General features: G+C 40.0%; 2 protein-coding genes across 5 annotated transcripts in view; one reads left to right on the forward strand and one right to left on the reverse strand.

Annotated features, from left to right (window-relative positions):
* dnajb9a (DnaJ heat shock protein family (Hsp40) member B9a) lies at positions 1-2,747 on the reverse strand. Its single transcript, XM_004563748.3, has 3 exons — positions 2,503-2,747; positions 1,948-2,176; positions 1-1,517 (listed from the first exon to the last, which is right to left on the reverse strand). Exons 1-3 carry the CDS (start codon positions 2,545-2,547, stop codon positions 1,093-1,095), a joined length of 699 nt encoding a protein of 232 aa, XP_004563805.1. The 5' UTR covers positions 2,548-2,747; the 3' UTR covers positions 1-1,092.
* LOC101475781 (calcium-independent phospholipase A2-gamma) overlaps positions 2,115-13,526 on the forward strand; it is a 26,162-nt gene continuing 14,750 nt past the window's right edge. The window contains exons 1-8 of one of the 4 annotated variants that reach the window (XM_076885967.1): positions 2,115-2,210; positions 3,724-5,023; positions 5,652-5,801; positions 7,319-7,470; positions 7,664-7,758; positions 8,644-8,815; positions 9,129-9,186; positions 9,539-9,733. In XM_076885967.1, coding sequence (XP_076742082.1) covers positions 3,800-5,023; positions 5,652-5,801; positions 7,319-7,470; positions 7,664-7,758; positions 8,644-8,815; positions 9,129-9,186; positions 9,539-9,733 — 2,046 coding nt within the window. In that variant the 5' untranslated portion in view covers positions 2,115-2,210; positions 3,724-3,799. Of the gene's footprint in view, positions 2,211-3,104; positions 3,312-3,723; positions 5,024-5,651; positions 5,802-7,318; positions 7,471-7,663; positions 7,759-8,643; positions 8,816-9,128; positions 9,187-9,538; positions 9,734-13,526 lie in introns of those variants that run through there. The other 3 variants (XM_004563750.3, XM_004563751.3, XM_014410347.4) reach the window with 3 other exon arrangements.

Raw genomic sequence — 13,526 nt, forward strand, 5'->3', positions numbered from 1 at the left:
CAACATTGACAATTTATTTTTAAGCAATAAGGAAGCGTTTTAATTTATGACAACTCAAATTAAAAAAATGAGTATGTTAAGTTCAGCATACTAGCGTTTGCTGATACTATTGTGCTGACTTCTTTAAATATAAACTTTAGTTATTAATGATTAATGAATATTGGAGGCAATACATTGTTGTGGTATGTTGTGTAATACATGTCAGAAACATTGTGGGTCTCAGTGAATCAGAGAACCACTGCTAGGCCTGCAAAACCTTTGTGAAACATATTTTATTTGAATCAACATCATTTGTATCTGACAAATTATCTTGAGGCTAGATGAAGCAATTTCCACTTAAATCCAAGTCCCAAACAATCCTCTCTTACTTGTATTTTTGGCTTTCCAGCTATCAACCAATTTCTTTCATGTTGAACTGGCTGTAATTTCATGATCATAGTGTTCATAAAAGGTCCAGCATTGTAGAGTACAAGAATATTTTATTATTTCAAGTAAAAACTCCAAAACACAAGTTAGACAAACCAACATGTGGAGGTTTACAGGTTTTTTGTTTCTGCTCATTTGACAGCTGCAAGCAAAACACTGCTGGCTGCCACTGTTTCTGCCAGTATATGTGATTGTGGAGTTAAAATAACAAACCCTTTACAAAGAACCTGTACAAAATAGTGGTAGGCGAACTCGTAACACATACATTTCTGTGCAATATTGAGCAACATATATTTTTTTTCTTAAATTTTATGTTATTTATTTTTCCACAATTGTAACAAGATAATGTTTTTAAACTTCATTATCAAAAGAAGGTGCTTGGAAAAAATACTGACAAAACTGCTTACTTCACCACTAAGCAAAAAACTACAACAATCACTCACAAGTGAAAATATGCTGGAAATATGTTGGAAAAAGATAGCTTATTTCATTTTAAAACTAAGCTAAATTGCCTGTTTATTCAGTGCCTGTCATTCCTGAATGTCAGTGCTTAACACAAATGTTCACGCTTCACAGTATTTTGAACCAACTGGCTTTCTTCAACTTGAAAAATACAAATATGTTGTATGCTTTTAAGGCATTTTTTTAAGCCATTTACATTGCACCCTATGATGCAGTGCAGTCTGTGTAAGTAGTTACCATATTACCTCTGCGTTGCGTTACTGTTCTACAGTGCTGTTTCGACGTACCATGAAACCGGTTTTCAGTCTGTTTGGTGTGTCTGTCAAAAGTAAACATTCTCTCAATATCATCAAACATATCATTGATAACCCCGGCTCCAAAACCACCTTGAAAGTGTCTTTTATGTCTGCTGTGGGACCTGGAGTGTTCATCAAAGTGTCTTCGGTGACGGGCGTGTCTGTTCTGGCTGTAGATGTCAAAGTCCTTAAATATGTCATCAAAACTGAAGGTGAAAGGTTGGTGGGCACCTTGTCTGTGTTTGCCTTGCGTCTCACCATCGAAGTACGCGTCAGTGTCCCCGAACTGATCATACTCGCTTCTTCTTGCCTCATCTGATAAAGTTTCATAAGCTGCACAGAAATACAGAAACACAAAATTCAGTCAAAGTGAGGGAGTTTTATTATCTCAACATTAAAAAAGGTGTGGCTGAAAAAGCCCCGACTAAAGGCATGACTAACCAAACTGTAATATAGGTAATTGGTGATCAATTAAAGGACAAACTTATCCATTGGATCAACATGTGCCACCAAGAAAACCCCAACATGCATCAGTGTTCCTTATCATTAATTATTATTATTAGTAGTAGTAATATCAGATTCACACATTGTACTGTTCACATTTCATTTGTCACTCATAAATATAAATTTTAACAGTCTAAATATCAATTTTCCTGTTTGATAGTGAATTAAAACGCTACATTACAATAACAATCATATCCAAGACATGCCAGATAACTACGAATTTTCCCAAAATACGCCAAAATAAACAAATCAGCTGTACCTCCAGCAATTTCCCTAAATCTCACTTCAGCATCAGGGCTCTTGTTCTTATCTGGGTGATATTTCTTTGCAAGCTTGTGGAAAGCCTTCTTTATCTGGCGCTCTGTGGCCCCTTTAGGCACTCCCAGTATGTCATAGTAGTCCTTCTTGGCAAGTATCAGCTCTGTTATCACGAGGACGCACACTGCAAACGTTAGCACAGACTGTGCAGCTGCCATGGCTCCAGTGTCCTGTCATTCAAGAGAGAAAAGTACAGCACAAATAGTGAGTTTCAAGCCAGACAGCACGGTGTAACTGGTAGTATCACATGTCCTAGCCTCTGAAGAACCACCGCCTTTTAAACGCAACATCTGTCTTAACCTACATTTGGAGAATGAAAACTTAGCCAATAAGAAAAGAACTGGTACAGGCTACTGCTGTTTGAATTAGAATTTATCTTTTACATTTTTACATTTTTAAACGGCGGCACCAACCTCTCTTAATACTAGCCTGCCGTGGCTAACACATGCTAGCGGTCCCCATCACAGTCTACTCAGGCTGCGACTCAATCAATTACCTGTCTGGGTGTCGTCTGCCGCTTCCTTTCTACACAAGCGGTCATTAACCGTTTAACCAACACCAAACATCATGGTATTAAGTTGTTATTAGTAGGTGTTATAGACGAGTAGTGTGAAATGAGACTAGTTCCATGTCTTCTTCGCTAGTTTTGCGGTATCTCTTTAGACCTGACGAATTCTATCTTATCTGCCTCCCTCTGTCGGTCAATGCCGTAAATATTCCTTCTTAAAATGTCCATAATTAGTGTTGTGAGTCCCACAGGCACTCGCATTAGTTACTAAACTCGCTATAACTATTTGAATACGCACAAGTGGTTTTATTTAATTTTGATGCAAAAGATTTTGCTGTTTATGTGATTGAACTATTTGGGTAGCATTTCTTTAATTCCACCTGCAGCGCTTCAATTTTTAACAGCAAATCCCGAGTTTCAAAAAACGTGTGGGGACAATTTCTTCATAGAAAATGCTGACTCCGCTTCCCCTGGACACATTCGGCATACACCGTAAAGCATATTAAGTGTACCCTATGCAGCCGTCAATGGTGGAGAATCTGCTTAACCAATCAACAGAAACTATTTAGAGGACCAAAGGACAACTGGCCAATCGCAGCGAAGATGGAGGATCATGTGACCATTGTTTTTCTTTCGACTGTTGATGTCACATCACTCTGGAAATTAGGCATCGGGTCGAGCAACCTATTACACTCCCGTAAGGTGTTATGCTTTTGTGTTATGGTTAATCAAGGATGGCCGATAATAGAAGGATTAAGTGAATCTGGTCTCTCGTGAAAGAGCAAAACAAAGGACTGGTATGCCTTGTTGTTTTGTGTGCGGCCTGTATAAAAGCTAGCGTTTAGCGGTACTCTGTTAGCTAGTTGCTGATGTTGACATAGTTAACAGTGAACCTGTTGTCCTCTCACCTGTGACAGTTAATGAAATAGTGTGCTTGTTAAAAGTTGAGCGCTACTCAAACACCAGATTAACAAGAACTCTTTTGGTATTTTTTCTGTTATGCAATTGTTAAAAATATTTTATTTTTAAATCGATTCATTCCAAAGGGCTTTATTGACTTGCAAATTTAAGTCAACAATTTACTATAAACAGTGTGTGATACAATGATAGATTTGATATAGCATTACGCTCTGTGGTTATTAATTCTATACAGTGTTTCCCTTATTGGGTGTATGTAGTGGTGATGTAAACTTTTTTTTTCATTACCAGGTTAATGAATGGGGAAAGCACGGGTGTACTCTTGATATTTCTTCGAATGGGTTAAACCCTTGTGGACTGAAAGAATATGAATCACAGATGGGCTTCAAATACCTGGGTGAAAATAAGTAGAGCATTGCTTATATGGCAGTCCCATGCTCACAAACCAGCAGCATCATTGCCTTTGTGTGGTGCGTTTCACTGTAAGAGTCATGCACAGCAGCCTGTTTTCCATAAGGAATGCTATCTCAGCTGGAGGCACATTCACCACCTGAGGGCCAAGGGTCGCAAGGTGGGGTTCTTTAAAGGTAACCAAGTTAGACATCGGCTTGGCCTCCACACCAGCACCCTGTATTTGAACACTTCAGCTTCAAAGTGGTCTGCTGGCCTGAGCCGACATATGTCTCGTGTCAGGAACACGCTGGACACAGTTTCCAAAGCTGTGAGTGGGACACATACAGAGCTGATGTCAAAGATCTCCAGACTCAAACCTAATGCTTTAAAGGCTGATAAAAATGCTGAAGCCAGTGTTGAGACAAGGCCCAAACCTGATGAGAATACAGTCACATCCACTTACAATCCTTCTAATGCTGCTCTCTCTCTAGCATCAACTGCTCAGAAACCTGTTGTTCAGAGATCTTCTGCCAATCCGTCCCTTTCCACTTCTGCCACATGTGATACAAGTTCCATTACCTCCACTCATGCTCAGACTTCTACCCAAGAGACTGTCACTGCTATAGTCCCAACTGTAACGGAACCGAGGGAGAAAAAACTGAGACGTATTGCTCCTGGCGTCAAAGCTACTCGTTCCAGGAGGCAAGAGGAGCTCCAGCCTTCGCTGAATGATTTGGAGAGCAAGAGCACAATGCCCAAACAATCCACAGACCTCTTCCATCCGAGCACCTTTTCAGTGAACCTGGGTGAGACTTACACCTATGTAGCAAATCACGTCAACTCATACTTTGGCAGCAGCATAAACACTCAGGACAAGAAAGAAGAGCATCTTGAAAGCTCTTCCACTTACTCTCAGGATCAACAAACCTCAGACCTCATGCCGGTGTCTAATAAGAAAGACCCTGCTCCCCCAAAGAGGGGTTTAGGACAGTACCTGTCTTATTCAGCTCCAACTGTGCAGGCATTTGTTGGGAACTACATAGCACCTTTTGTTCCTAAGTTCAGAACAGGAGAGTCCACGAGCGCTGTACTGGAGGAAAAGAAATCAGAGGACGTGTCAGTGAAACAGGCTGAGGTTAGTAACGAGCAGAAGGCTGCGGAGGAGAAAGCCAAGAAACTTCTGCACCAAAGGGAAAAGGTAGGGCTTACAGCACAGCAGTATTTCTTTCATAAATTTTTCCTTTTGTAGTAAGCCATATATTTTTAATAACCTGTTCCTTGAGAATCCTACGGGCATGCTATAGGACTTTCTGCTTTCATTCTACTCAATATAAACTTTTTTTCAATAGTCCCAGATTTTGTGGGTTACGCTTTTTGTCTGTGTTTGAGTGAAACATTATATGCATATTAAAATGATCCAGTATAGTATAGTGTAATACAACAGAGTGTCCACAATTAAAACTCAGACCAGCGCACTTGTTATTCTATATGTCTATTGGAAGGATGTTGACTTGCTGTTCTGGGAGTTCTGGGAAGCTACATTCAAAAATAACCCCCTTGAAAAGTTACAGGGCCACAGAGAGAGGGCGCTTTATAGGCTTACAGGGGCCTTTATGTTGTGGAGATCTAAGCAAGTCTGACATCTAGTTTGTGGCAATGCTGGATTGACTTAAATGTGCATAACATACATGGTCTTAGATATTATTATAACATATTAAATAATATATCAAGCACATACATAATATTCACAGCAACCACCATACCTGCCTAGTGAGGAATTAATGTACTGTATTTTTTATTTATTTATTTTTGCTTTTATGTCACAGATTATTGCAAGAGTGAGTGTGGACAATCGAACCCGGGCACTGGTTCAGGCTCTCCACAGGGCATCAGATGTAAAGGTTTATATCAACAGGGTGGAGGACTTAAGTTACCACCTCTTGGAGTTTCCAGAGACTCGTGGCGTTGCAGTGAAGGTGAGAAATGTAGCAGTATGTGGCGAGGTGTGGTCTGTGGCTCAGCTGCAGGGGAGGGGTGGTGCAGTGGGTTTATGGGGCAGTGCCAGGGGAGACTGACCAACACAGCTGGAGATCATGCCTCCCCTATTTGGGCGGCACGCCAGGATCCGAGAGGATGAGGGAACTGAAAGCAGACAGTTGCGGGCGCGCAATTGTCGCAGCAACTGTGCGAACCAGCCAGCAACAACAACCTGAAAAGGCAAAACTGTAAATAAAGAGCTGAAAACACAGAAACACTGTGTGGGTGTGTGCGGCGTACACGAAGCCAATTGCGTTACACAGTAAAGATGGTTTTTCTTGTTCATTTTCCAGCAGATTAACATCCACACGTGGGTGATGTTTTTTTATAGAGAGCTGACGGAGTTGTCAAAACAGTTTTCAGCAGCATGTTTCTTTTTATTTACATGTTAATTTCCACGTTATGTATGTACGGTCTGCATATGCTGTGTGGTCAGTTGCTGAGCTTCTGCAGCATTAGCATGAGAATCATATACATTATGCTTTCTGATTGTATTTGAGAATTCTCCGATGCTTGCAAAATGTCAGTCTGTGAGCTGCGCTCAGCAGGTTACACACAGCTCTAAATGCAGACTGCACACTGTTACATAGATTTATGTCACATCAGTGATACCACAAATACTAATCTAGAGTATTTTAAACCAAGGTTGTTTTTCTCTGTAAATTCAGTTTTTGGTTTCTCATATTGTTGAGAGCCTCACTTTGCAAGTGGCTACAGAAATAAATGTAATGATATTTAAGTTTTCATGCACTCATGCTGTGAGGGGGGGAAAAGAATCTCTTCAGACATCTTCGGCATTTATTTCGGTCACATTGCTCAGTCTGTTTGCAGTACCTTTAGATGTCATATTTTATTTATGATCAAGGTTTTACAGATGTGCAGTGGTCACACCAGTATCGACCCCCATCCATTTTTAACCATGACAACGAAGGTCAACATTAATTTCTCATTGCAAATTGATTGCACTGTGTATTTTTTGCTAAATTCAGTCTGAATAAATAATGACCGGTGAACGAGCGAAACTGGTTTCAGCCTTTTTCATGGAAACCGTGGGGATGACCTCTGATTCAGTAAGCGTCGATAGTTTGTGCCCTGGTTTATGTAACTATGTGCTGACTGATATCAGGCAGCAGAATTAGATGGGATGCAGGGTGAGAAATACAAGGAAAGAGTAAATCTAACAGGAAGTAATCATGATGCATTATCAAAACAAGGAGAATATAATGCACAATCAAAAAGAAGACTGTTTATTCATGCATGCCTGAACTTTGCTTGTTTTCATATTTGTTCACCTGTTATGATGTTGAAGTTTTGGTTTTGAGAGCGCAGCTACGTCTCGTAACAGAGAGACGCTTCACCTCTACATTCCTACTATCTAGTCCACACCACTTCATGGTGGATTGACAGCATTTTCTGTTTCCGGTGCTGACTGTCATGCTATGTTTGTATTTGTCAGGAGAAAGTTATCCCTTGCCTCCTCCGTCTGGAACAGGCTAACGATCCGGGTCTGAGAGCAGCCGTTAGAGAAGCACTCGCTCTGGTGGGCTATCATAAACCTGTCAAAGGTAGAGGAATAAGGATCTTGTCCATAGATGGAGGAGGTTTAAGGTACTCGCTCGGCTTCACTCCCCTGCCCCCCACACTCATCTTTACTTTAAGATATGAGTTGATGATATCAAGTTTATAGTGTCAAAGGTTGTACACTTCTTCTATTAGTCTTAAATCTTGTGCTCTTGATGATGAGTTGGTTACTAATGTCTCATGCATGTATCCATGTATTTGTCTGGCTTTCTACTTTCAGGGGAATTGTTGCCCTTCAGACGTTACAGAAGCTAGAAGCCCTGACTGGGAAACCCACTTACAAACTGTTTGATTATATCTGTGGTGTCAGCACAGGTACGCTGTCCTCCTGCCCTACTTCTGTATAGTCAGAGGCATGTATATGGATTATCTGAACAAAGTGCAACACTTAGCAGAGTACAGGCAGCACTGACCTATTTGTTGCTCTGCTCTGAATTTCGACCTCAATTTCACCAGCAGCCCCTTTCCTCTCAGTCTGGGTGAGAACTAATATTGTACAATTGCACAATAAATTTTGCTTTCATTACAGTTGATTTTAAATTCATAAAATGAATTCATAAAATTTACAAGTATTTTACTGTCAAGTACATTAGGTGCTTCCTTGATGTTAAATCACCACAAGGGGGAGCTGTGGACCAACCTCAAACTGATTAAAAATAGATTAAAAGCCTGCTGTTTATTTGCAAAGCACATTGGGCTTTAATCACTGTTAGAAGTTTCTGTTTGTCCAGCATTCTCTCAGTTATATGTTTTAATCTCCACCAGCTGGAGATTAAAACACTCACTAGATTTAGTGAGAGTTGTCAAATGTGACAACACGCCTCCTAAATCAAATGGTGTTCTCACACATTTAGAAACCTATTGGGGCCACATCTGGCACTTTTGCCCACATTGTGCCATTGTGACTCCCTAATCCTGTTGGCAATACTTGATCAGTCTTCTAACCATGTTATTCCTATTCACATCCTGTAAACTGATCTCCAAAGCTTCTGGTTATAACAGATGATCCTTCAGTAAGTTTCCTTCCAGTAAACCTGGTTCATTACTGTATGAACATCATCTTTGAGGACGAGAACAAGCTGTTCCTCGATGCTTTCTCAAAGGATTGTCTGAACCTCCTCTACCTCCTGTTTACAGCAGCTCAATTAACAGTACATCTCAGTCACTCTCATTTGAATGTTTCTGGTTGTTTTAACTCAGGTGCTGTGCTCGGGTTCATGCTAGGCATGTTCCAGATCCCTCTGAAAGAGTGTGATGATCTGTACCGAAAGCTGGGCTCAGATATTTTCAAGCAGAATGTATTTGTCGGCACCATGAAGATGGGCTGGAACCACGCTTTCTATGACAGTGAAGCGTGGGAGAACATCCTCAAGTGAGTTTTGCTGTTATAGTTCATGATCAGTGTCTAGATGAGCACCTTGTCTTTCTCCTTTATTGTGGTGCCATGCAACAACAATGGCTCTTCGACAGCCATGGGAGCAATTAAAATACAGAAATGCCTAAAAAAAAAACAACAAAAAAAGCTGCTTGTTGAAAAAGTCTGAAAGCTATATTACAGAATAAAGATTACTGTATGATTAATCACAGTCAGCATTCCTTTGAAGGGAACTCATTTACCTTTAGTCATTATGCTACTCTAAACCCTCTACACTAGAAAATAACATCACCTTTGTGAACCTCCACAGAGAGAAAATGGGCTCTCACCTCATGGTGGAGACTTCAAGAAACCCTGACTGCCCCAAGGTGAGCTTTATGAGATGGTCTGACTCATTATTCCCACAGCGTGTTTTTTGCCTCACCTTGTTTACTTGTATATTACTCAGAAACCTTCTTTCTCCATTTCCCTCTCTTTACTGTTCTGCTTGACAGATAAAAATAGGCTCTAAAGCCATAAGAAAGTGGGCCTAAAGAAGAGTATATGCTTTTCAGATGTCAGCATGTCTCCTCTGAGGCTCAGAGCTCAGTGATGACATAAAATTGATCTGTCAGAATGTCGACCTAGATATTATGCCTGCATTTCTTGTCTGCTTTTGTTCAACTACAACCTGACACTGAAAAAGAAAGTCACCCTGTATGTTGATGCCCTCACCCACAGGTGGCAGCTGTGAGCACCATTGTGAATCGGGGCACTCCTCTGAAGGCATATGTTTTTAGGAACTACAACCTGCTGCCTGGGATGTGCTCACACTACCTTGGGGGCTGCCAGCATCAGCTTTGGCAGGCCATCCGCGCCACATCAGCAGCCCCCGGGTATTTCCAGGAGTTCCCTTTGGGGAATGATCTCCACCAGGTCAGTCCCATTCACAGCTGTTACGAAGGGAGAAATCCTCCTGATACTGGCTGTACTGACAAATTTCGCCAAACTGACATTTTTATTTATGTCAGTTTTTAATTTAGCTGGTTTTATATCAATGCGAGAATGAGGCAACATAGGATTTTATAATTTATACCTTTGCTGTATCTACTAGAGATGGACCGATCCGATATTACATATCGGTATCGGTCCGATACTGACCTAAATTACTGGATCGGATATCGGAGAAAAATAAAAAATGTAATCCGATCCATTAAATATCACGAAAGCACCTCACAAAACTTGCAACACGCCGTAACTCACCTCAGAACGTTAGCACGTCTGAGCAGTATGCCTCACGTGATAGAGCGGCTGTGGCATGCGGGACCTGTCGGTGGTCTGGATAGCATTTGGAGCTTCGCTAGCAACCCGGCATTTCATCTCTGACAAAGTTATCCCGAGAGAAGTAAAGCAAGTGTGTAAGTCCATCTCTGAATGTTTGTAAAGCATTCCTGCGTTAAGCTTAACAAACGACTGCCTCTCCTGCTGCTACTTCAATCATGAAACTGCTTAACGATCAGCTGATCGGCTTTTCTGTCGCGAGTCCGTGACTCTAGTTTGCTTTTGGCCCACTTTGCACCAGAAAGAGGAAACCAGCGGCTGAACAACAGCAGCACGTTTAAGCTTGATCAGCTGTTGTTAGAATGTATTTAATATTACTTTCTACTCGAGGATCTTTTTCTACGTAGCTGACGCTGGTAACTGTGCAGGGGCGGATCTAGCAAAGTTTAGCCAGGGGGGCCGATAGGGCATTAACAGGGAAAAGGGGGCACAAAGACATACTTTTCTTTCTTATTCTCATTTAAAATGTCTAGCTTTTAATAAATAATTATCTGACACCCAAAGTTTTAATTTGATGTAAAATGAATAGAAGTCCATTACTGTATATAGTAACTATTAAGTCTAATATATATACCCTAGTAAGCTATAGTACTTTTTCCTTTGGGAAGGTACCATCTGTGCAGTCTGCAATTTTGTTGAAGAAAGATGTTGAATCTATTTAATATTTCTTGAAAAATAATTGATTTCTGTGCATTTTTTTTCACACTGCATCAAATTAAGGTTGATTACGTCGATTAAGCATCATGAGGTGGAGCGTGAGGGGTGGTTCCCTATTTTTTATTTATTTATTTTTGTTGTTGCTGGGAGTTGGAACCCTATTAGTTAGGTTGCTTAATATTTATGCTAAGTACTCTTTAAAATACCAGAATAGGGAGGATGGTGTAGGTTTAAGTTTATTAGATTGATCAGTATTGCTGAACTATGAAATATTTTTTTTTTGCATACAGGTATAACAGAATAGCTTTAGTGTAGTTGTTGTTTTAAACTTGAGTATGAACTTATACAAAATGCAGCAAGATATTTAAAAAACAGTTTTGTTGATTAAAAAACATTATATCGGATTCATATCGGTATCGGCAGATATCCAAATTTATGATATCGGTATCGGTATCGGACATAAAAAAGTGGTATCGTGCCATCTCTAGTATCTACTTGGAGGCTGAGGGCCACTGGTGGCCGCCAGTATTTTTGTTTTTATTTTTATTTATTTTATTTTGTTTTAAATGTTCTTTCATATTTAGCTTAGTTTTAGTAGACGAATAGCCTCAGATTTGGCATATAAACTGTACTGTTGGTTCAACATGAATACAGTTTGTATAATTTGACCAATAGTTCAGGGTTTATAGTCATTTTAGGGAAAACAGATTTTTCCAGTAAAGTTTTTCTAGTCCACATCCTATAATTACTTCTGTTCAGCAACATTTTGACAGTCAGAGCGTTACACGTACTTCATGCACTCAGCCAGAAGTCATTGTTGTCACAGCGTGCCATATCGAAAGACCTTTGCTGGCCAGCTGAGAATTGCGCTGATATTTAGTGTTCATGCAAATTCTTTTTTTCAACTGCAGTCCGCTGCTGCAGTATTAAAGCTTTTAGTCTTGGTCTTCTAGATTAACATGCCCCGCACAGTCAGTGTCAATGCTGGAGAGTTTCGAAGGATTTTGAGAATTCTAATGAGAAAAATTCTCTGCAGAGCAAGTGAGAGGGAGGAACTCTATTTCCTTTCTGTTAGTATTTATTTCCAGTCAGCTACATTTTGACAGAAGAATGAGGGGTAGAGTCGTAGCATCTCCATTAAACAGGTTCGCATTAGCCATCAGCAACATAACAAACCACCAGTCCATTTTGCCATTTTGCTGATCAATAAATCAGCAAAATTATTAAGCCTCTGTAATGGAAAACAGAGGTTGCTCTGTTACGCAAATGGAATGGCAGAAAGCACAGACGATATAAGAAACCTTATGAGGAAAGTCACACCAGAAACTGGGTAAACGTCTTGTTTTATTTTATTTAGAGTAGTCATGCTGCTTATTTTAAAAAGGCAAAAACACAGGTGGGAAAAGGTGGGGAATAATGTTCCACTACAGTCTAAGTATTCAGTTGACGTAGCCTGTGTTTGATTTGCCACATACAAGTGTGGGAATCTCCTTAAATTTACATTAAAAACACAGATGAACAGACTCTAATGAACTTAGTGTAGATCCATCACACGTGAATGAGAGTGTGTTTACATCAAAGGCAATATCCCACACGGGCGAGCTCCGGCACTCCTAATTGGAAGCTGTGTTAGGTGTGCAGGTGAATGAAGTGCAGGGAGAGAGAATGAAAGAGACTGGATGATGAAAACCCACCTGTAGTGGGAGATTTCCCCAGCATGTCGTCTAGCAGGTCTCCCTCTGATGCATAAATTATCCCAATCCAGAGCTTCCCTCATCACACAAAACTGTGTGACTGCTACATCTGCTTCATTGGAAAGAAAATACAGACAATCTAATTATGGAGCTGCTTTTGCAAAATCACTTAGTTGGCGGCCAGCAGGAGGCCTCGTACTTTGAGATGAGACGCCATCAGTAGTTTAATATATTTAACACATCTGACATGAAATCAGTTACAGCTGTTTTATTTTTATTTCAAGTCTGTCAAGAGAAAATTCCAGCTGAAGAACTGAGTAAAATTAGAAAGAGCTCTTGGTAAGAAGAGCTAGGGTTAATTTTAACCTAAAAAATCTCTGAAGAATATTCAAAGGCCTTGACTGAGAATTCATGTGCATACGGAGCGTTTGCACAGCTCTTGCAGTTTTGGGAGTGTTTTTGCTTGTATTTACTATCCTGAAGATGACTTACATTTGTATGTAACACCAGGATATGTCTGGCTACCAAACGTGTATATTTTAAAGCACACCTTATTTGTGGTTCCTGAGACACTGAGTTCATGCTGTTTAAGCTGACATTTACCTACCCGAATTCCGTGTTTTGATTTTTCATTTCAAATTTTAAGATCTATTGAGATGTAAGAGGATAAAATAACTTGCCTAAATCAGTCAATTTAATTTAATCCTAGTGTATCAAAGGCTTCATGGTATCTTTTTGGTAAATTCGGATTATGTTGATTTTGATATAGGCATCATATGAAGTTAGACTCACAGATAAGGACAAAATTATTAGCAAGGGATTTTCAACATTGCATTTCCCACCATACTAGTTTCTATAGAAAAAATAAATGATATCTGTTTGCACACAATATCAGAAAAAAACTCAATTACCAGGGTCAATATTATTAGCCCCCTGAAAAACAGGAGATGGATATATGAAGTTACAGTCACAGTGTTTCCAAATGTCAACTAGAGTGTGAAGTATCATGAAGAAATTCAAAAGAGAGCTACACAGTA

The sequence above is a fragment of the Maylandia zebra genome, linkage group LG7, assembly GCF_041146795.1.
Source record: "Maylandia zebra isolate NMK-2024a linkage group LG7, Mzebra_GT3a, whole genome shotgun sequence".
In the NCBI taxonomy this organism is placed as follows: domain Eukaryota; kingdom Metazoa; phylum Chordata; class Actinopteri; order Cichliformes; family Cichlidae; genus Maylandia; species Maylandia zebra.

Excerpts from the sequence above, each read along its gene's own strand:
- dnajb9a (XM_004563748.3), bottom strand. The coding sequence starts at position 2,547 with ATGACCGCTTGTGTAGAAAGGAAGCGGCAGACGACACCCAGACAG. Across the intron at positions 2,177-2,502 it reads GGCAGACGACACCCAGACAG|GACACTGGAGCCATGGCAGC; the intron begins GTAATTGATTGA and ends CTTGAATGACAG. Across the intron at positions 1,518-1,947 it reads ATTTAGGGAAATTGCTGGAG|CTTATGAAACTTTATCAGAT; the intron begins GTACAGCTGATT and ends ATTTCTGTGCAG.